This window comes from Sus scrofa, chromosome 13 (assembly GCF_000003025.6).
Source record: "Sus scrofa isolate TJ Tabasco breed Duroc chromosome 13, Sscrofa11.1, whole genome shotgun sequence".
Taxonomy (NCBI): Eukaryota; Metazoa; Chordata; class Mammalia; order Artiodactyla; family Suidae; genus Sus; species Sus scrofa.
In genome coordinates, this window is record NC_010455.5 from 50280771 (window position 1) to 50304422 (window position 23652).

At 40.0% G+C, this 23652-nt stretch overlaps 1 protein-coding gene across 3 annotated transcripts in view; it reads right to left on the minus strand.

The window, feature by feature from the left end:
- FAM19A4 (family with sequence similarity 19 member A4, C-C motif chemokine like) overlaps nucleotides 1-23652 on the minus strand; it is a 210770-nt gene that overhangs the window by 138092 nt on the left and 49026 nt on the right. For all 3 annotated transcript variants that reach the window (XR_001300242.2, XM_013981874.2, XM_005669718.3), the window contains exons 2-3: nucleotides 23130-23265; nucleotides 20812-20927 (exon numbers count right to left, since the gene is read on the minus strand). Coding sequence is in view for 2 of the 3 variants with exons in the window: in XM_013981874.2 (XP_013837328.2) it covers nucleotides 20812-20927; nucleotides 23130-23143 (130 nt within the window). In the remaining variant the exon portion in view is untranslated. The remainder of the gene's footprint in view (nucleotides 1-20811; nucleotides 20928-23129; nucleotides 23266-23652) is intronic.

Sequence of the window (23652 nt, forward strand, 5' to 3'; positions counted from 1 at the left end):
AACTATAGATAAGTGCTATTAATTTTCCTTGAATGTTAGAGCTTTAGAGGAAAAAAAAAACACAGAAATAGTACTTAGTTTTAGAGCTAAATAACTTTGGAAACCTACGTCATTTTTTAAAATAAGAAGGGAGGTGGGGAAAAGCCATATTAGCTGAAGAAATACAATATATTAAGCTCTGATTCTAGTCAAGAGAGGATGTAATGACTAAAGCTGGCCAATTTATCTCCATCTCATTCCATCATCCAGTATTTTAAATCTGATTTCTGATTCTCCATCTGCTTATCAAACACCACCACAAGACGCTGTCTGCAAGAGAGATCCTACTTTTCTTTCCCCTGCAGACTGTCAGATCCTGCTCGCTTTATACATTCGCCTGGCATTATTATCTCCATCTCCTCGAGTGGAGCGTGGAGGCCGTCATTTCAAGAGAACTGATTCACACATAAGGAACAAGGCTCATGAACACTAGTAAAATGCTTCATGGAAATGCTTGGCATCCTTTATGCAGGTACCACCCCGCAAGTCTCATTGCCTGGAAGGATACCAAGAGCAAGATAATGTCCATCAGCTTTGACAATTTCTTTTTTTGTACTTAAGTTAGAATAGAGTTAATATACTGTCAACCCAGCATATTTGCCCCTTAAGAAACATCACATGAGGCCATAAAAATATCACTTTTTGCCTTTTTCAGCTGATGGGAAATGCAAATTATCCTTTTACTGGCCAATTAAATTTTCTTTTCTTTTTTTTTTTATTTATTTTTATTATTATTAAAGTATAGTTGATTTACAAAGTTTCATCAGTTCTGTCATACAGCAAAGTGACCCAATCACAAACATTTTCCTGTGCTCTACAGTAGGGTCCTATTGTCCATCCATTCCAAATAGAACAGTTTGCCTCCAACAAGCCCCAAAAATGCCCATTTTTGATGAGGTAACATGAAGAAGGCACTATTCTAACTGTTAAGTGTATGTTTATCTGAGTGTGTTACTGTTTAATGGCTATACATCCAAACAGATGTAAATGGAATCCTGGCAGCAACATTGTAAGGCAGATACAACTACTGTCTTATTTACGTGAAAAAACAAGTGTTCAGAGAAGTCAAATAACCATCTTAAGGTCACACAGCTAATCTATAAGACGTCAGCACTTGCTTCCACCCAATTTGAATTCCGGAGCCCAAACTCTTAACCACTGGGCTATAAAATTACAAAGATGCTTGGAACCAGAAACAAAATCTTCTGGTTATTTTTATTTTTTCTAAGATTTTTATTTTTCCTATTACAGTTTATTTACAATGTTCTGCCAATTTCTGCTGTACAGCAAAGTTACCCATATATATATATGTGTGTGTATATATATATACATATATATATATACACACACATATACATTCTTTTTCTCACATTATCTTCCATCATGTTCCATAACAAATGACTAGATATAATTCCCTGTGCTATACAGCAGGATCTCATTGCTTATCCACTCCAATGCAATAGTTTACATCTACTAACCCCAAGCTCCCAGGCCATCCTCCTCCCTGCCCCTCCCTCTTGGCAACCACAAGTCTGTTCTCCAAGTCCATGAGTTTGTTTCTTTTCTGTAGATAGGTTCATTTGTGCCACACATTAGATTACAGATATAAGTGATACCATATGGTATTTTTCTTTCTCTTCCTGACTTACTTCACTTAGTATGAGAGTTTCTAGTTCCATCCATGTTGCCGCAAACGGCATTATTTTGTTGTTTTTTTATGGCTGAGTAGTATTCTATTGTGTATAGATACCATATCTTCTTAATCCATTCATCTATTGATGGACATTTAGGTTGTTTCCATGTCTTGGCTATTGTGAATAGTGCTGAAATGAACATAGAGGTACATGTATCTTTTATTTAATCTTCATTCTGGAACACATGAGCCAAGGCTCTCAAATTCAACTGCTCATACTTCCAGGTCAACGGGGTCAACAGAAATGAGGGAAGCAGGTGACAAAGAGGATGAAAAATGCCCTGTCTGCTGGGGGCAGCTCACAGTCAGCTATTGCAAACTGTTTCAAAGCAGAAAGAAAAACCCAGTGTTGCCCCAAATCTGCATTTTTTTACTTGAAATCCTGTGATTTTCAAACAATGTAACCAATTTTCAAAATAATTCTTAAACATAATCTGGACCAAACAAAACACATCTGTGGGCCACCAAATTGAGACACCTGCTTCAAATCATAACTTTATCAAACTTTGGTGAGGAAAAAATGTATCAAATCACTGGCAATAAATAATTGGTAGCAGTCACATTTCATTGCAGGTAGCTGTTTGGCATGGTGTATTATTCTCTTTGTTTCTGAGAATCTTGAATCCCCTCCCTCCCCCTGACATGTTTCTTCATTCAGTCTTCATGCTGCAAAGTTTACCTCTGGTCAGGTAGAAAATGACCTTGCTGGTTCTATTTATTATTTAACAGAACTCAGTCTCGAAATCCCTGTCATAATCCATAATAAAATAGAGAGAGCAAAACTTAATCGGCTATGAATGTACAGTAGTTAGCATTTACCGCAAAATGCTAATAATATTTCGAGAATGCCATTTCTCTTCCTGGCCTTTTGACCAAGTTAGTTAATGGACTGAGACTTGGGAAATAATGGAAATAATTTAGGCAGAGGACTTCCCAACCAGGCATCCACAATGAATTGCACTGCATCTGAGCAGTGAATGCTGCACCAAGACGGCCCATCACACAGCTTTGGAAAGAGTACCCCAATCAGTGTGGACACTTGCAATTCTAAACAAAAAGAATATCTAATATGTCAATCACAGGTGGCCAACACCCACCTTTTAGGCATTCCTAGAACCAGATTTTCTTAAATACTACGAAATTAAAATTGAATGTCTCGTGCATATGTCGAAAGCCCGAATCCTATAGCTGTAAAGAATTTTCTGAGAGTTTAAGTCCACACACACTCATGTAGCACTTAGGTCCCCAACCCAAAATGCTAATCACAATATGCTCATCTGTGGCCTATGACCCTGAAACTGATCAAGCAAAGCAGAGAAAATATTTTCTAAAATTTTTGCCTTCAAAATCCTTCCTTTCTAGCCCTACCATAAAAAGACGATCAACTTCTCTCATAAAAAGTTAATGTGCCAACTAGAACAACTCTGAAATACTTGTTATCCTATAAGATTAGCAAAGATAATGCTTTGTTACAATGAAATTAAGAGATGGGCAGGCACTCCCAAATATTTGTTTTTATATTTGAAGATGATCTCTGGAAAGATACCAAAGAAACTGGTAATAAAATTTGCCTCTTCAAAGGGGAACTGGGTAGGGGACAGATTTTTTTTTAAACTTTGTATCCATTTATCCCTTTTTAATTTTGAACCCTGTGAATGTGTATTTTTTTAAAAATGAATAAAAAATATTTAAATTAATAATATAAATGGAAGCAAATAAATATGGTCATTGTCTGAGCAAAAAAAAAAAAATTCCTTTCAAAGAAGACATCTGACACACAGCTTCTGGAACTATAAAGGAGAGTAGCCACAGTGGCTGGCCACCTGTTACCATTTTGTAATGTTAAGTATGCACCCCCTTTCCCAGCAACACAGTAATTCCTCCCGTCCATCCTCATATCCCAAAAATTCCTGAACAGGTCCACACAGGGACCTTTGCACTGATTATCACCAATGCACTTTTTGTTGTTGCCTGTTTTGTTTCTGTCTTGGGATAGTGGAGGACTGGAGCAATCTAACTGTCCATTGCTAAGAGAATGAAGAATTCACCTGTGATGGGCGTTCACAACGGAACACCCATAGCAATTGGAATCTGGGTCTTTTCTTTCCTCACTCTCAGGAAGGAACTCAGGAAAATCTTTCCCACTGGTATCCTGAAAATCTGAGATGACAGGCCCTGAGAAATTTGACTTAAGGAAAGAGAATTTCCTATTATATTCAACAGTCATTCATTCTGTTAATTGTTTTAATTATATTGTGCCAAGTACCTTGAGAAACAAAAATAAGATCCCTCTGCCTACCCTGTAGGAACTCTTGCCTTGAAAGGGAGACAGACAGAAATCATGCTTAGACCTAATGATAAATCGTGTATACTCGCTGCAGGGAACGTTCTGGAGGTGCTGGGTCCCTCATAGGACGCCCACAGAGAGGACGACAAGCCGCTGGAACTCACCATGGAGGGGCGGAGCACCTTCTTCCCTGTGGCCCCACTCCACAGCCTCAGGGAAAATCCCATAGCCCTGGAGGTGTTCAAGTACTTGCTACCTCCTCAATCCACTACAAGAAAGGGGTATGGAGGCCTCACCAGAAGACCAAGCTATCTGTGACCTGTACCTGACCCCCTCTTGCTGGAAATGCAGATTGATGCCGACAAATGTCAGGAATGGAGACTCAGTACTGGACACTTGATGGGGGAAGAGGGGCAGGGGAGGGCAGTGCTACAATAAAAACTTCATTGATGTCCACAAATTAGTACCAGGCAAGCTCCATGGCCCACCATTCCAATTTGGTACTCACTGCTGTCCCCTTTCCCTGATAGCCCGAGGAGCAGCTCATCTTTGTGGAAATCTGAGGTCCTGACCAAGCAACTCCTTACATGACCAACAATCCCCTTCCTGGCGGGGCGTGGGGGGTGGGGGGGAGGCAGAGGAATAGTCCTCTGACAACGCCCAGTGGGGCCTATGCTGCGCACAACCCTCCCCACCTTGGGGGACTTATCAAGGGTAGGTAGGCTAAGACACAGCTGTCAACACTCCCAGCAATTCCTCCTCTTTTTTGTGCCATGGTGAATCAACAAACTTCCTCTCAGAACACATACTGTAAACACATAAAATAAAATTCCAAGGATGGCGAAGGAAATCAGTTATATTAAAATACTCCAAGAACCCAAGCAATTTGTAAATACCATTTATGACATGTGTATACAGACATGTAACCATGTAACCATTAAGAAAAATGAGCAGGTAACAGGAGTTCCCACCTTGGCACAGTGGGATTGTCAGCATCTTGGGAGCACTGGGACACAGGTTTTCTCCCCCACCGGGCACAGTGGGTTAAGGATCTAGTGTTGCCACAGTTGTGGCTTAGGTTGCAGCTGTGGCTCAGATCTGATCTCTGGCCCAGAACTCCATGTGCCAGCAGGGCGGCCAAAAAAAGCAGATAGCAGCATATAGATCACATGACAGTCTCTACAGGGATGCTTCTTAATTAACCTATTTCCCAAAAATTTCCAAGCTGGTACAAATAACAGGATATTCATAGAGCCCTTTTAAGTCCATTTATATTTTCTTCACCAAAATGCCATCTGCCCTTCAAGAAGGTTCTGATATATACTCCAATAGTGAAATACTTGCTCCACCTACCACCCACGCCACCTTTTGAGCTATCAGTGGTGTGGATGGAGCAGGGTGAGGAATTGTCAGGGCCCAGGGAGGAGAGCTGAGACATCTACTCACCTGGGACTGGAACCATCAGAACAAAGCAGCACCTTATCAGTGCTGAAACCACTATACATCATGACCTCGCTACCCCTCAAAGCTTGGCAGACCCTTCGTGGATCATTTACCTAGAGGTGTCTTAGCTATAAAAAGATTACATTTAAAGTAAGAATAAACTTCACAGGGGATTCCGCATCAGATATGGCTGCATTGCTGTATCCTTGGATTATGAAAATGTAGACAGACACAGCATTAACAGGAAGTCAAAGCCCTTTTAAGTCCATTTATATTTTCTTCACCAAAATGCCATCAACACCTGCTTGAAAAATGGGCTACAGATGGCAAAAAAAAAAAAAAACATGAAAAGATGTTCAACATCACTCATTATTAGAGAAATGCAAATCAAAACCACTATGAGATACCACCTTGCACCAGCCAGAATGGCCATCAGCAAAAAGTCTACAAACAATAAGTGCTGGAGAGGGTGTAGAGAAAAAGGAACCCTAGTACACTGTTGGTGGGATTATAAGTTGGTGCAACCACTGTGAAAAGCAGTATGGAGATTCCTCAGAAAACTAAAAATACAACTGCCATTTGATCCAGCAATCCCACTCCTGGTCATCTATCCAGAGAAAACCATGACTCGCAAAGACACATGTACTCCAATGTTCATTGCAGCACTATTTACAATAGCCAAGACATGGAAACAACCTAAATGCCCATTGACAGAGGAGTGGATCAAGAAGATGTGGTACATATACACAATGGAACATTACTCAGCCATTAAAAGTAAATAGATAATGGCATTTGTCCATGGATGGACCTAGAAATTATCATGCTAAGTGAAGTCAGTCAGATAATGAGACTCCAACATCAAATGCTATCATTTACATGGGGAATCTGGAAAAAGGACACAATGAACTTCTTTGCAGTACAGATACTGACTCACAGACTTTGAAAAACTTATGGTTTCCAAATGAGACAGGTTAGGGGGTGGGGCATGCACTAAGGATTGGGATGGAAATGCTATTAAATTTGGTTGTAACTTACAAGCTTTTGCACAGCAAAGGAAACCAAAAAGAAAACAAAAAGACAGCTTACAGAATGGGAGAAAATAGTTATAAATGATGTGACTGACAAGGGCTTAATCTCTAGAATATACAAGCAATTTATGCAACTCAAAAGCAAAAAAGCCAACAACCCAATTGAAAAATGGGCAAAAGACCTGAATAGACATTTCTCCAAGGAAGATATACAGATGGCCAACAAGCACATGAAAAAATGCTCAACATCCCTGATTATTAGAGAAATGCAAATTAAAACTACCATGAGATACCACCTCACACCAATCACAATGGCCATCATTAATAAGTCCACAAATACCAAGTGCTGGAGGGGGTGTGGAAAAAAGGGAACCCTCCTACACTGTTGGTGGGAATGTACAGCCACTATGGAGAACAGTGTGGAGGTACCTTAGAAATATATACATAGAACTACCATATGATCCAGCAATCCCACTCCTGGGCATATATCCTAACAGAAATTTCCTTAAAAAAACACATGAGACACATACAGGGAGTTCCTGTCGTGGGTGGTGCAGTGGTTAACGAATCCGACTAGGAATCATGAGGTTGCAGGTTCAGTCCTTGGCCTTGCTCAGTGGGTTAAGGATCTGGCATTGCCATGAGCTGTGGTGTAGGTTGCAGACACGGCTCAGATCCTGCATTGCTGTGGCTCTGGTGTAGGCCAGCAGCTACAGCTCCGATTAGACCCCTAGCCTGGGAACCTCCATATGCCTCTGAAGCGGCCACAGAAAAGGCAAAAAGACAAAAATAAATTAAAATTAAAATAAAAAAGACACATGCACCCACATGTACATTGCAGCACTATTCACAATAGCCAAGACATGGAAACAACCCAAATGTTCATTGACAGATGATTGGATTAGGAAGTTGTGGTATATATACACCATGGAATACTACTCAGCTATATAAAAGGATGAAATAATGCCATTTGCAGCAACATGGATGGAACTAGAGACTCTCATACTGAGTGAAATGTCAGAAAGAGAAAGACAAATACCATATGATATCACTCATATCTGGTATCTAATATACAGCACAAATGTACCTTTCTACAGAAAAGAAAATCATGGACTTGGAGAATAGACTTGTGGGTGCCCCGGGGGGAGGGGGAGGGAGTGGCAGGGATGGGGAGCTTGGGGTTAGTGGATGCAAACTATTGCTTTTCAAATGGACTAACAATGAGATCCTGCTGTGTAGCACCGAGAACCATGTCTAGACACTTACAATGCAGCACGACAATGGGAGAAAAAATTATGTATACATGTATGTGTAACCGAGTCCCCATGCTGTACAGTTGAAAAAAAGAAAATGTAATAAAAAATTAAAATATTTTAAAAGAAATTGGTTGTGATGATCATTGTACAACTATAAATGTATCTGAGTAATAAAAAATGCTATAAAATTTTTAAAAAAGAAGAATGAGCTATATACAGTTGATGGAGGTCTGTCCAATCTAGACATTTACTGTGTCCAAGATGAGTGTAAAGATACCCAAGAATCTGCCCCACATCTAGAGGACAGAGCTATACACAGTGAATGTAAAAACCAGTACAGGAAAAATTGACACAACACTGTAAATCCATTATACCTTAGTAAAAATAATGTAAAATTTTAAAAATTAAAAAAAATTAAAAAACAAAATGAGAAAAAGAATGTATATATATGTATGTGAATGGATCACTATGCTATATAGCATAAATTGACACTGCACTCTAAATCAACTATACTTTAATAAAAATAAAATAAAATTTTAAAAAATTCATCTAACTTCTCAGTGTGACAGCTATAGAAACTGAGGCCAAAAGATTAAACCATTTGTCATGGTCTAAACACCCAGTTATTACCCAAGTCTGGAAGAAGAGCTGGTCTCCTGGCTTTTGGGTTGGTTTTCTCACTGTTTAGAGCTACACAAATTCCATCTGTTGAAAATATTCTTACCTGAAAAGCTGTATTATTTAAATTATTGCACATCTTTATTTTAACTCACTAATTCAGACTAATTAGTGTGGGAATATCAGTCTGGCTCATTAAAAAGCCAAAGTCATTTAAAAATAAATCTATGATTTTTATTATCTTCAAGTACTCTCAGCAACTTCACCCAGGTAACAAGAGGAGAATTTCTAATGAGCAATATTTTCTTACCTACTCAAAATGCATTAAAGTACATCATATACAGAAATTACCTCAAAAATAGATCACAGACCTAAATGTAAAGACTAAAATTAAAGCACTGCTTAGAAAACAAGCTTTGTGACCTTGAGTTACAGGCAAATACTTCTAAGACATCAAAAGTACACTACACAAGGAGTTCCCATTGTGGCTCAGCGGGTTAAGAATCTGACACAGTGTCCATGAGGATACGGGTTTGATCCCTGGCCTAGCTCAGTGGGTTTAGAATCCAGCATTGCTACAAGCTGCAGTGTAGGTCACAGATGTGGCTCAGATTTGGTGTTGCTATGGCTGTGGTGTAGGCTGGCAACTGAAGCTCTGATTCAACCCCTATCCTGGGGACTTCCACATGCAGCAGGTGTGGCTGTTTTTTTAAAAAAAAAAAAAAAAAAAAAAAAAAAAAAAAGTTTGGTACTCAAAAGAACAGAGGTAAAAGTGACTTCATCAAAACAAGGAACTTCTGCTTTTCAAAGACAGTGGTAAGAGAATGAACAGGCTGGGAGAACTTACCTGCCATTTCTTTATCTGACCAAAGAACTGTATCAAGAATATAAAAAGAACACTCAAAATTCAATATTAAGAAAACAACCCAACTCTTAAAAATGAGGGAATGATTTGAATGATTTTCACCACAGATTTACAGAAAAGCCAATGAAAAGATATACAACATCACAGAAGAAATGCAAATTATCACTACTTGCCTACCGAAATGACTAAAAGTGAAAATACAGATCATAGCAAGTGTTGACAAGAATGTGAAGGAACTAACACTCTCCCAGGAGTCTCCACTCTCTGCTGGTGAGGTTGGGAACTGATACAAGCACTCTGAAAAATAGTTTGACAGTTTCCTGAAAAGTCCATCATATGTCCACCATATGGACAGCTATTCTCTTTCCTAGGTATTTTTTCTCTTTCCTGTGGTCATATAAGCCCCTGTAAGAAATGTTCAGAACACCTCTACTTGGAATAGCCAAAAGTGGAAACACCCCAAATGTCCATCAACACATGAATGGATAAACACTGTGGAACACATGGCAGACTATACTATTCAGCAATTAAAAGAAATGATCTACTTATACGTGTGACACCATGGCTGAATCCTAAAGCAACTATGCAGAAAGAAACAAAAAAAGAATACATCCTGTATGATTTTACTTAAACACGATGCTAGAAAATGCAAACCCATCTATAATGACAAAAAGATCAGGAGTTGCCTGGTGATGCTGGAGGTAAGGGCATGAGGGATTGATTGCAAAAGGGCATGAGAAAACTTTCAGGGGTGATGAGTAACTCATATTTTGATCATAGAGATGGTTTCGCAGGTGTATATATATATATATATATATATATATGCATATATGTTAAAACTTATCAAAGTTTTTACAAGTGTAAAAATTTTTACAAGTGTAAATATGTGGTTTACTGTCTACCATTTTCATCTCAATAAAGCTGTCTTAGAAAACCAAAATTTTAAAAAGGCATGAAATTCCCAATGTAATGTAATACCCAACTCTTCATCTGAACAATTTTATTTAAACCTCACGAAAACACTTTGAGATAGAGGGTGTTCTTATACCCATTTCCAAGAAAAAGAGACTGAGGCTCAGAGAGGTGGAATAACTTTGTTATTCAACACCTCACATAGCTAGGACTCAACAGCCAAGGCACAAGGATTTTGATTTCACAGTAAGTAAATGCTTCCAAAGCACTTGACAATTTTTTAAGATAACTTCAACAGCTCCCAGGCAAACATATTTACACTATTTATTTGCTTAGCAAATCTCCTTTCATAGACAGTGCATGGGTAAATGTCAACGCTATAATTTCAGGATCATCACAAACTCTAAAATTAATAGGGTTCAATTTAAGTTTCCAGCGACTAAGAGAAATCCAGGTTCTGATGTGTTACACACCCAAGAGTCACTAAGATAGGCTCATCGGAAAACAAACTCAAGATCAGCCAACACAGGGTAGAAGAGATAGGCTAGTAATCTTTTTGCTCCCATATGGGGAGATCAAACTCCATATCTTTTCTTCCACAGAACACACACAAACACACACACACACACACACACAGCTGGCAATCAAAATGATCAACTAGCCATTCTGTGGATGTTTCAAATTTCTAGATGTACACTAACTAGGAAAATATTAGGTATTGATTGTCACTGTTCTGCTCTACATACAGTCATTATTTCCTATCGAGTATGATTGACCAGCAACAGCTCAAATACACAGAACAACCCTAGTTAGAAATCACTGGCCTCCACTGTCGACTCTTCCTTGGAAGTCTATAAAATGACTGTGGGACATCTGGGGAGGGGGCGGCAGGCAGAGAAAATAGCAACATGTTCACTTCCTTGGCTCACATCCAACCAGCCTTTCAATGCTCCTTTTGCAAGAAATGACTTCCACCATTCCTTGCAAGTGATCTCCCAATAGCAAAATTTATAACTATTTTTGCTTTGGGGGAAGAAGACACACATCTTAACTTTGTGCCAAGTTCAAGCTGTTCAAGTGCCCTCCACTCCCTGTCGCCCCATCCCTGGATCACTGGTATTTACCTGCAGCCTTTTAGAAGGTAGGTATGCAAAGTCAGTGACAGACTAAAGAAAAATGATCCAATGGTGGATTTATTCATTTATTTCATATTGCATCTATATTATTTTTCCCCCTGAAACAAAGTTCCCTAATGTTTCCCCTTGTGACTCCCCCACTACACTCCCCCTAACAGGGAAGAAACAGGAAAAGAGAGCCTAGTCCAAGATGCCACCACCTTCAGGCCCTCCTAGTCCTGTTTAAAGTGGTTACAGTTCCTACCTGATTTCCCAAAAACATATGCATTGATGGCACATAGCAGAGGGAGTAGAAAAGTTTTTAACTATTGCACAGTCTTCTCAGAATGAATTAATCTGTTTTAATAGGCTTTTTTAACTTTTATAACTTTAATTATAGTTGATTTACATCATGCCAATTTCTGCCATACAGCAAAGTGACGCATACATACATTCATTCATCCACATACATACATTCCCTTTCTTATATCATTTTCTACTGTGTTCTATCCCAAGATACTGAATATAGTTCCCTGTGCTATACAGTAGGACTTTCTGCTTATCCATTCAAAGACTGGTATTTAGGAGTTAGTAGATGTTTTAATAGGTTTTTGAATCCCTTCAATAATATTACTTCAATTACATTACTTCCAAGGTGCTATCCTGAGACCACCACATGGGCAAAAATATTTTGAGTATCCAAGTCACACTGAGACAAACACAAAACCTCCTTTTTCTTCCAGCCCTATCTCTGCCCTCTGGCTCCTTCTTACCAAAAGATTTTATTTTCTTTATATGGGACAGAAGATTCTGATGTCCTTGGATAACACTGACATATAGATGAGATATTGGCCCCTGGCTTTTTAAACCCCAAATTGTATGCTTTGTTTAGACAAGTTTAAGTGCATAGTTTGAAAGAAGAAAGAGGAACTTTCTTCTCAAGGGTAAGAAAATCTTTTTCCTAACTACCCAGAGAGCTCTTCAAAGGCCACATTGCCTCTTCTGCCTCAAAGACTCAACAAGAGACAGGGGGGTGGGGAAAAAAGGCCTTCTCTGCCACATAGGATGCTCAAAAACACATTTGAGGAACTGAAATTCTTTATTTCTCTGTCAATGCAGCAACCCATCCTTCCCATGAAAAAGAACGTGAAGCATACTCATTTGTCAGGTATTTCGCAAGGCTGACTTTGACAGTAGCATTAGGACTTGAACTTGCAGCCAAGGAGATGAGAAGTCAACTAGAAACCCCTCACATAATATTTTCCTTTCCCTTCTCATGAAACACTGATATTAGGATGAGCCCATCAAAATGGCACTGGAGAAAAATGATGTAGGGTCCAAGAGAGGTCAATGGAATCCTTCATGCTCCAAGCTCTTAGCATCAGCAACAGTCACACCAGTGCAAAATGATTATTTTCACAGTCCTTCCAAAAAGGTGGAGATGGAGGTCACTGTTATAGGGAGAAAATAGACTTCTCCTGAGCCAAGTTGTATGTAGTGAGACTGAAATGGGGATTCCTTGACTGGATCAAACTGTAGCTTGACAAGAGCTCGAATCAAACTTGCAATTTTTGTTTGTTTGGGTTTTTTTTTTTTCCATTTTAGGACCACATATATGGAAGATCCCAGGCTAGGGGTAGAATTGGAGCCACAGCCACCAGCTTATGCCACAGTCACACCAGACCCAAGCCACATTTGCAACCTACACCACAGCTCATGGCAACACCATATCCTTAACTCACTGAGCAAGGCCAGGGATTGACCCCATATTCTTATGGCTATTAGTCAGGTTCCTAACCCACTGAACCAAAACAGGAATTTTTTTTTCTTTTTTTTTTTTTTTTTTTTTTTGGCAGTGCCTGTGGCAGGTGGAAGTTCCCAGGCCACAGTAGTGACAACAATGCTGGATCCTTAACCACCAGGGAACTCATGATTTTTTTTTCTTCTGAATCAGTGTTTCTGATAACCACCAGGCAACTATTAAATAAAACCATTGCCTGCGCTCCACCTTGCAAGACTCAGATATAATACAGCTATGCTGGGGACCTCTTATGTTTCTTAGTATAAAAGCCCCCAGAGAGAGAATCAAGGAAGCATGGTCATAGAGATGCCCTCCTCACCATCACACACGGGTTTTCTGATCATTCCAGAACCTCTTCCATGTTTATAAATTACAGGGTATTCCCGTGGAGTGGCCTACGAGAATATACCCATACAGTTAAAGAAGTAAAAGAAGTGAACTTTTTTTTGTTTGGTTGGCGGGGAGCATGAGGATAGGGGACAGTTATGGAAGAAACCATATGAAAACCATGTCACTGGATTTCACTCCAGTAGATAAATGCCCATTACAGATCAAAATAAGCTTCCAGAGAGTAACTTGAAGACTTAATGGCTGAAGTCATCACTCACACCAAGACATACATACACACACAATTTCCAATTATACTGCCACTTCTCTCTCCCTAAAGAAATGCTCTTGCAAAGAATGATCAATCCTACAGGTGGTTCATCAGCAAACGAAATCACCCTCCCCACCCTGTATGAGGGTTATATACCCCACTTCCCTTGCACTTTCTGTAAATTTAGAAGCGGTCACTTAGGAGGAAAAAAAAAAAAAAAAGAGCTGAAAGTAAAAACGTAAAAAGAATTTAAATGGTGTTTCTGTAGTGGCTGAGGGGAAGAACCCAACTCATGGGGACTCGGGTTCAATCCCTGGCCTCGCTCAGTAGGTTAGGGATCTGATGTTGCTGTGGCTGTAGTGTAGGCCTGCGGCTACAACTCTGATTCAACCCCTAGCCTGGGAACTTCCGTGTGCTGCAGGTACAGCCCTAAAAAGACAAAAAGAAAAAAAAGAAAAGAAATTAGTGAAATAAAGGAAGATAAAACACTGTGCCCTAGGATTGACACATGAAAATAACTCATAATTCTAATCTTTCAGAAAGTAATGTTAAGACCCAATTTATTACCCTGTACTAAACAGACTACACTGGCCTCTGTCTGCATGTAGCTATTGAGCACTTGGGATGTGGCTTGGGCCACAGGTTGAAATGATCATATTTGGATACATTTGATTAAATAAAATATAATACCAAAATTAATCTCAAATGGTTTCTTCACTTTTTGAATGTGGTTATAGAGCATTTAAAATTACACATATGGCTCTCTTATTTCTGTTAGACCACAGCTGCATTAGTCTATAGTCCTAAGTCTTGGAATTTAGCTCTTCTAAGCTTTGCCTGCCCCCTAGTGTCAAATCTCTGGCAATGCAGATAAATTATTTTTCAAAATCATCTCTATTATCTTTGAAAGAAATAGAAGTTTCTTATGGAAATTTAGGGCTCAGTAGTCATCCCAATCAAAACCATCCATACGGTTCCTATAAAATTTCACTCATTACAGGGGACAGAAACATGGGCCCAAACCTAAGTGCAGTTACTCTTCAAGCCAATTTAACTGACGTTAAAAGCAACACAAGGCACCCAAGCACACAAGTCCTACATTCATATTCTGCATTATCATTTATAACAGAAAAGAAAAAACATAAAATTCCACAAACTATATAAACATTACAGAACTTCTGTAAAATGGATTATGTTCTGAAGGGGAAGGAAGTTCTCAGTAAAGATGAATAAGATTTATTGAAACAAATTATACAAACACAATTCTTAACACTTGCCAGACATTGACTGACTCTTCATTATGACTCAATGAGGATGGTTTTTTTTTTTTTTTTTTTTTTTTTTTTGCTTTTTAGGGCCACACCTGCAGCATATGGAAATTCCCATGCTAGTGGTTGAATCAGAGCTACAGCTGCCAGCCACAGCCACAGCCACTCAGAATCTGAATCAAGTCTGCGACCTATACCACAGCTCATGGCAATGCAGGATCCCTGACCCACTAAGCGAGATCAGGGATCAAACCCACATCTTCATGGATACTAGTTGGGTTCATTTCCACTGCACCACAATGGGAACTCCCAATGAAGATGACTTTTACTGTTTATTCTCCCCACTTTACAAAAGAAGAAACTGAGTCCCAAAGAGGTTTTGTATCCAGCCCAAGTAAGTAAGGAGAATGGACACTAACCTCAACTTCTGCTGCTGACTGTGCAGTGAGGAGTAAATCCTTTGTCGCTGACCCAGGGATCTTATGTCATCTGCTAGCATCCAGGAAACTGACAGACAACCCAGTCGGTTTGCGAGTAAGGTGACACCTGAGACCCAACACGATTCTTGACACCAGCTCCCAATCCATGAGGTGTCCCCCCTCTACAGAAGATCTAGTTGAAGGCCACCAGGTAAAAGGCTCTCAGTACACCTGGATCACTCTGTCCCCAGCTTGGTGAAGTATTGTTTGTTAGAAACCTTTTTTCTTAACGTTGAGCTGAAAACCCAGTCTTTATAAATTCTCATCATTATAGTCAGCCTTTCAAAATAATGAAAAACAAGCTTTTTTTCCCTGTCCATGATAAAGCTTCAAATATTAAGCCACTGACCTTATCTCCCTACACATATTGGAGCTACAGAGTATTCAGTCATTCCTTGAAAATTTCCACACTCCTCCTCAATCTGGATGCCTCTAAACATGAATATAACTACCATTTACTGAGTGTTTACTATGAAACATTCATAGTAAATTCTTTCAACTACTTTCTTATTTTTTCCTATTATTTGGTTATTTCCCAACGACCCCATAAGGTAGTATATCATCCTATTTTTACAAATAATGAAGCTGGTTCAGAGAGGTTACATGGCCTGGACAGGGTCATACAGCAGGGATATGGCAGAACCAGGGTTATGTTTGACCCCAGATTCCCTACACTTTGCTGCCTCCTTCTCAGTTGTGCTCCAGTTTCTCAGGGCCTTAACACTCAGAATATATTAAATAGGAGGCTTTACACTAGAATGGAGTATATTAAATAGTAGCTAGGCACAATGTCATTTGCTTGAATTAAAACACCCCAAACAAAAGTTCTCACATGGGATGGAAATGCTATAAAATTAGGTTGTGATGATCATTGTACAACTATAAATGTAATAAAATTCATTAAAAATTTAAAAAAAATAAAAGTTCCCACTTGGCACATTGGCTTAAGGATCCCACGTTGCCACAGCTGTGACACAGGATGCAACTGCTGCTCAGGTTTGATCTATGAGGAATTTCCACATGCCGTGAGCATGGTCAAAAATATATATATATTGGAAAACACCTCAAACTAAATCATACTTAAAGCTCTCTGGGAAAATAGAACTATTAAAACGAACTTGTAAACCAACCCAAGTTCACAACCCTCTTCAGCTATATCGGAAAAGAAGCTATGATTCTGTCTTCCAAGGGGAAATTCACATTTTTGAAGTGACAAATATTCCCAGGGATAGGTCTCCAGGATGCAAGTGTTTTGTGTCCCAAACTCATGTGAACATCTGATGACAATTTCACAAAGATCCCTACATAGTTCATTTCAAGTGACTCAGGTTTCTGAAATTGTCAGCATCCTTCCACTACGTTACATTTGCTGCCCTCTGGTGGAGAAATAACGCAGCATACGGGGGAAAAGGACAAAGAACAAATCTCTAGTTGAAGAAATAAAGGAGTTAACTCTGGCTTCCTTTGACATATAGATTTTTTTTTTTTTTTTTTTTTTTTTTTTTTGTCTTTTCTTTTGCCGCTCCCGCGGCATATGGAGGTTCCCAGGCTAGGGGTCGAATAGGAGCTTTAGCCACCGGCCTACGCCAGAGCCATAGCAACGCAGGATTGGAGCCGCGTCTGCGACCTACACCACAGCACACAGCAAGGCCAGATCCTTAACCCACTGAGCAAGGCCAGGGATTAGAACCCGAAACCTCATGGTTCCTAGCCGGATTCGTTAACCACTGCGCCAGGACGGGAACTCCAACTCTGGCTTCCTTTGAAAAGAAACTAACCTACCAATTGGCCCCTGCACCTGGGGTTTGGGGCTACAGAGGCCCATGTGGTCTCCTCAATCACTGTCAGGTAGAATTTTTAAAACAACAAAGGTAGCCCTTTGTGTTTTCTAATTCCTTAAAAATACTACCGCTAGCTAGACTCTTGTGGAACATTACCAATGCCATTTGCCTTAAAGAAAGATTCCCACCACCCAACCTGTGAAACTGAGGTGCATTTTTATTTTGTGTTTTTTAACGTGGAAGGCAAAATGAAACTTCAAACCACACCTAGCACCGCATCTATTCTCCCCTAATTAGCAGTTGGGTCCTACCTTCTCCTCTGTCTCTGTCATCAAGGGATGAGTGAAGATGGGATCGTAAGAATATTTCCTTGTTTATACACAACCATCAGTAAGCCACTCTGCTAATCTAAGCCATTAAAAGCATTAATAAGCTTCCAACTAGGGTTTCCTAGGGCCGTGGTTCCTTTAATTGGCCAGCACGAACCACAAGTCTCTTGGGACGGTGTCAGGAGTCCTTCTGGACAGTGCACACAGGCTTCTGCAGTTAACTCTTTGCAGCTTGCTCCTGCTCTCAGGCTGTTTTGGATCCACCCAAAAACCTGACCAGAGTTTCTCAAGTCTGATGCTTGACTTTGTCACCAGCTGAGTGTTATTCTGGAAATAAAAGCCACAGGGCTACCGCAAGGCCCATAGAAAATTTGCAACACCTGCCTTGTCCCTTCCCCGTTGAACACACACACAACACCGCACACACCCCTTGCTGGACTAGACAGCCTCCCTAGAACAAGAGTAGTGGGCAAAGAAAAAGCAGGAAGAAACACGAAACTGATACACAAAGTACTCAGGTATCCTCAATTTACAAACAACATTTGAACATTGACAAGTAAAAAATCAAGAGAGGCCAAGAGAAAAATAGATAAAGGATAAGATAGTTCAGAGAAAAACAAATGCAAACAGTTCCCCCCCCCCCCAGCACATTAGAAGAGTCTTTAGTCAAAAAGAAATGCAAGTCAAAACAATTAGAAGGCAGTTTTCATTACCATAGCCACAAAACAGTAAAACCTGACAGCACCCAGAGTTGATGACAGACTGGGGAAACATTATTGTCGGTGGAAGTAGAAGTAAGTTCAGAAGTTTTGGAGGGCACTTTGCACTATTAAAACTTTACTGCATTGCGTCAGACGCTGCAGGACACTCACCAAAACTCACGATCTCCTCTTGGACCCCATCCCATAGCTATGGTATGTTTCCTAGAAGCCCCTGCGGTAAGGCATGGCCATGGGACTCAGCTCCAGCCAATGGCAGCATCCAGGCGTGGCCACGGGACTCAGCTCCAGCCAATGGCAGCATCTAGCCCGGTTCACCAACGCCTCCCAGGTGTACCCTCTAGCCCATTTTCCTTCCTGCTGGCGGGGATGGAGATGACTCCAAAACAACCTTGGAGACCACAGGTTGAATGTAGTAGAGCCTTTTCTTTTTTTTTTTCTTTTTTTTTTTCCAGAAAAATGTTTTTAATTGTACATCAACTGTACTTCATTTTAAAAAAGGAAAAAATGTTTTCTGCATTTACAAAACATACTTTAAAGTAGAAAAGCCTTAAATAAATCAAAATAATAAATATTCAAATTTTCACACATCTCTACTAGATGATAAAATTGATGGACAAGAAATGTTCCTTTTAATTCTCAAATTTCCCCTATTTGGCCATCTGCTTTGCCTACAAGGTCATTCCTGATATCAAATATATACTTGCCACCTTGGTACTACACTACAGCACAAAAGAACAAGTGTACACAGCATTCTCTCTTTTTTTTTTTTTTTTTTTTTTTTTTTTTTGTCTTTTGTCTTTTCAGGCCACACCCACAGCATATGGAGGTTTCCAGGCTAGAGGTCTAATTGGAGCTGTAGCCGCTGGCCTACACCATAGCCACAGCAAGGTGGGATCCGAGCCGAGTTTGCGAACTACATACACTACAGCTCACGGTAACACCGGATCCTTAACCCACTGAGTGAGGCCAGGGATCAAACCCGCAAGCTCATGGTGGTTCCAAAAAGACTACAGTAGAGGAGAATATCCAGCTTACATACTACCCACTCAAGGCTTCCATCCGACTTCTCACCTCCCCTGCCGCAGCTGAGTATTTGCTTGTACATAAGATATTGCATCTCTTGTGTACACAATCAAATAATAATTTAGATTTACTTCTACAGTTCCACCTTTTACAAATTTAAAGGGTTATGGTACAAAATGAAGTTCGTCAGGAAGATTAAAAATGGAAGGTTCAGTCATGTCCCCCATTTCCTTCAAGTTTTAACCACTTTTTATCATAATCCCTCAAATCTAGTTCCTGGAAATCTGGATGTGTGCTGGGGATAACCAGCCCCACTGAAATGCTTTGTATTTTTACCAGCTGACTCTCTACCTGCACCCAAGAAAAGAGATGTATATTAAACAGATAAGACTAATGACTTAAATGCTCAATCCTTGAGACCAACCTCATCAAAAGACACACAGCATAATAACCAACTAGCCCTGGGCATCTTCACAACAGCCAAATGGTACTAATTTTATGCTGATCCATTACATTTTCAATCATTATTTCTGTCTTCTTGAAACTGTCACTTAAGGAAAATTGAGGCATGAGAGAGTTTAAAAACTTAAGCCTAAAATTGTGTCTTAATCTTAAATTAGCAGAATAACTAAGTGGAAAGCTTGACCTGCTGTGTACCTAAGGGTCAGGATATTGACCAAACTTCTCTACAATACTTTCTTGGCAAGAGACCTTATAATTCTGACTCACACATAGTCTAGGGTTCAAACATCGCTGTTTCACTAAAAAGTCAGAGCATGCCTGGCACTGCCACACCTCCAATTACTGAAGCAGAGACAGTAAATTAATTGTTTGGCAATGAGTCTGCTGACACATATGAATTATTCAGGAAAACACAATTCACTGGGGAGTTTCCAAGTCTATGTCACTTTCAACATAGATGTAACCAGGAAAGGAAAAAAGAAACACATACACACACTTAACTGAGTATTTTAATCTTTCTTTAGAAATAAGCAAAGTACAGCCATGGGTCTCATTAGAAATTATTGGAACGATTCTCTAAAATTTCAGACACATTGCATTTTAGTTTCTGTACAAAGATTACCACAGCTTTTTCCCCCTTTTCTTTCTTCTTTTTCAACCATTCACCACCTTTTCATAAAAGGATATAAAATTGTCTGAAAGTTCCCTTCACTATAGCTCTAGAAGTGTTCATTTAAGTTTATCAATAAAGATGTTTTTCCTCGAAGGAGGCTGGAGTATATAATTACAGAGTGCTGCTGGTTTTCCAGGACTCTTTGAGGAAAATCATTACCAAAAAAAATGCAAGTGTACTTAGGGAAGGAAAAGAAAAAAAGGAAAACCTGGAGAACATCCTAAAAAGACATCTGGAGCAATACTCTTTAAGCATCAAATTGTTAAACTGCTTTATTCTGCTATATTTCATGCTTCCTCTGGTTATTTACACACCACCAAAAGCTCTTGTCAGTTACCTTCGTCTAAAATATGGACTCTGGCATTTGAAAGCGCTTTATTAATTGATCTCAGAGGCAAATAACAGCTTAAAGGGCTTACCTGTGTGTCCCCGGAGGTGCTGGCTGGAGGCGGACATCAGCTTACAGCACACCATTAACACGTAGGCCAGAAAGAGCCAGTGTGACAGCAAAACTGACCTAGCCCAGACTCTCATCCTGCAGAGAAAGCAGGGCAAAAGTCAGTGAGGGATGAGTGACATGACACGAGGCTCTTCAGCAAACACAACCCTGAGAAGGTGGGGAAAGCCGGAAGATGCTAGATGATGGACTTCTTTTCCCCCCAAGCAAACTGAAGCCAATCAAACTTATCTGCACTGTGCATTAACTCAATTTTCAATACAAATCTTCTATAATTAAAAGTTCTCCAGCTTAACTATAAGCCTTGCTGAGAAGTCTGTGAATCCCTAGGGTATAACTTGGATCACCCTGATAAAACATGAGGGTTATACACTATTTGATACCATGAAATTTGAAAAGCTACACACTTAGAGCTGCATTCAAATAAAAAAATATGTGGGTTTGCTCAAGTAAAGGTCTTAGCATTTGAAATTCCAACAATACTAGGTTCTGCCTGCCACATGTCTCATGATGTCTATCATAATAGGTCCACAGCAGTGGATCAAAGGAACCCCCTTTTCATATATACAAGATGTATAAATACTTATGGGCAGACAATAAAGCCAAGGCCCATGGGGTTGGGTTCCTGTTTGGGTAATGCTAGAGGCAAAGCTTCTGAGGAAATTGTGGAGGGAAGGGTCTAACAACCTACAACTCGCAGCCCCACTGTACCGCAACCAAAACCCTGACTCCATTCTTAAGGGAAACCGCAGCCTTGGGGACCTGGCGCCCACATCATACTCTGGACAATGCACATAGTGTCTACTCCTGTCTGTCCAGCTTCAACTAGAATGTTCCAGGACATATGCATGATTTACTTTGTGGGGCTGTGAGAAACAGTCTCAAGAAAAAGACCATCCTCTGAGGTATGAAAACACCCATGCCACGCTCCTTAAAATCTCATGGAAAGAGACTTCAAATATAAACCCTATCCCAGATCCATTCTTTCCCCTTGTCCTGGTTGATTCCTACACCCTGCGTTTCCCAGGCTCCTGAATCACCTGAGTTTAACCAACAGGAGATACCATTAGGATCCCAGAGGGTAGATTTAACCAATAGGAGACACCAGCTGGATCCTGGAGGGTGGATTTAACCAATGGGAGACACTGGCTGGTTCCTGGAGGCTGGAAGCGAATTTCTCCCCACCTCCTCTGTCCTGGCAGGGACTATGGAGTGGACATTTCTCCTCCATGGCATCAATTCCCACCAGAAGAGCCCACTAAGGTTTCAGCTCCCACTGAGACTGGCAAGGAATACTGCCTTCCTTTATCCCACCAGTTTCAGGATGGCAGAAGCTTCCTGCTGTTGCTGATCTCTGGCTGCCTCTGTATCTTCTCTGACTCTCTGACCATCTCTGACTCGTGCATCATGTGGGAAACCAGTGCCCTGAATTCAATTCCCTCTGTTCCACATTATCAGAATCGTTTCTTTCCCTGGCTGGATCCCAACAACAAATCCCAAATCACAAGTCTAAAGGGTCACTGTTCCAGATCTCAGGGGTAATTCCTGATCTGACTTCTTCTTTACAGACAATTCTATTCCAGGGTCAGGGGCAAATATAGCTACAAGTTCCCAGGACCTACAGCAAGTATTTACTCAACAATAGCTATCATTCCTTGGAAATATGTCTATGGAGAAGTAGGCAGATATTCAGCAATAATTCTTTATTTCATTCAATAATCCAGACTCGGAGTTCCCGTCATGGCTCAGCAGAAACAAATGGACCCGACGGTATCTATGAGGATGCAGGTTCGATCCCTGGCCCCACTCAGTGGATTAAGGATCAGGCATTGCTATGGCTGCGGTATAGGCCAGCAGCTACAGCTCCAGTTCAGCCTCTAGACTGGGAACTTCCATATGCCACAGGTGCAGTCCTAAAAAGACAAAAAATGATAATAATCGTAATAATCCAGACCCCCAGTAAAAGGATTTCACAGTACTATGTCTACTGTGATACTGAAATTTCTTCTACATTCAACATTTTTGTACAAATGTAAAACAAAACTGGTTTTATCTTAAAAATCTCACCTTTTACCCTGCTGAATAGCTAAAACATTGCTATACAAACTGAAATAACTTCAAAGATAAGAGCTAAAATTTTTAAAACTCCCTAAATTCCAAAAAATTCAATGTAAAAGAAGGCTTTTATAAAGGCTCATCAACTCTAAGATACTCAGTTTTGCTAAATTCTTCATGCTTCATAAAGGTATCATCTCTAGGTATGTATTAAAATCATCTTACCTTGGAGACTTCATAAGATTTGGTTCCAGTCAAACACAATTATTCCAGGATATATTTCAGAGTGACTCCAAATTCCCATTTGTAGCTAGGATCAACCATTTCGGCAATGTCAAAAAATTACCTTAACTTGGAAGACCTATTTAAAAAACAAACAAACAAAAAAAAAAAAAAACAGGATGCCATTAGCATTTTAATGTTAAAATGATACAGATTTCCAGTAGCAAAATAATGCTTTTTTTACAATGACACTTCCACCTTCAGGCAAGTGGTAGACAGCCAAATATGTCCATATTTGTAAAGTATATCCTAATAGATCAGGGGTGAGGAAGGTTACAAAATTCTGCACTCATTAACTAGCTATATATTAGTTAACAGAATACAGTTTTAAAGGAAAAGTTCCTCCTGAAGCAAAGCCATCTCAAATTTGACAGTGAGGAGTTCCCGTTGTGGCGCAGTGGTTAACGAATCCGACTAGGAACCATGAGGTTGCGGGTTCGGTCCCTGCCCTTGCTCAGTGGGTTAA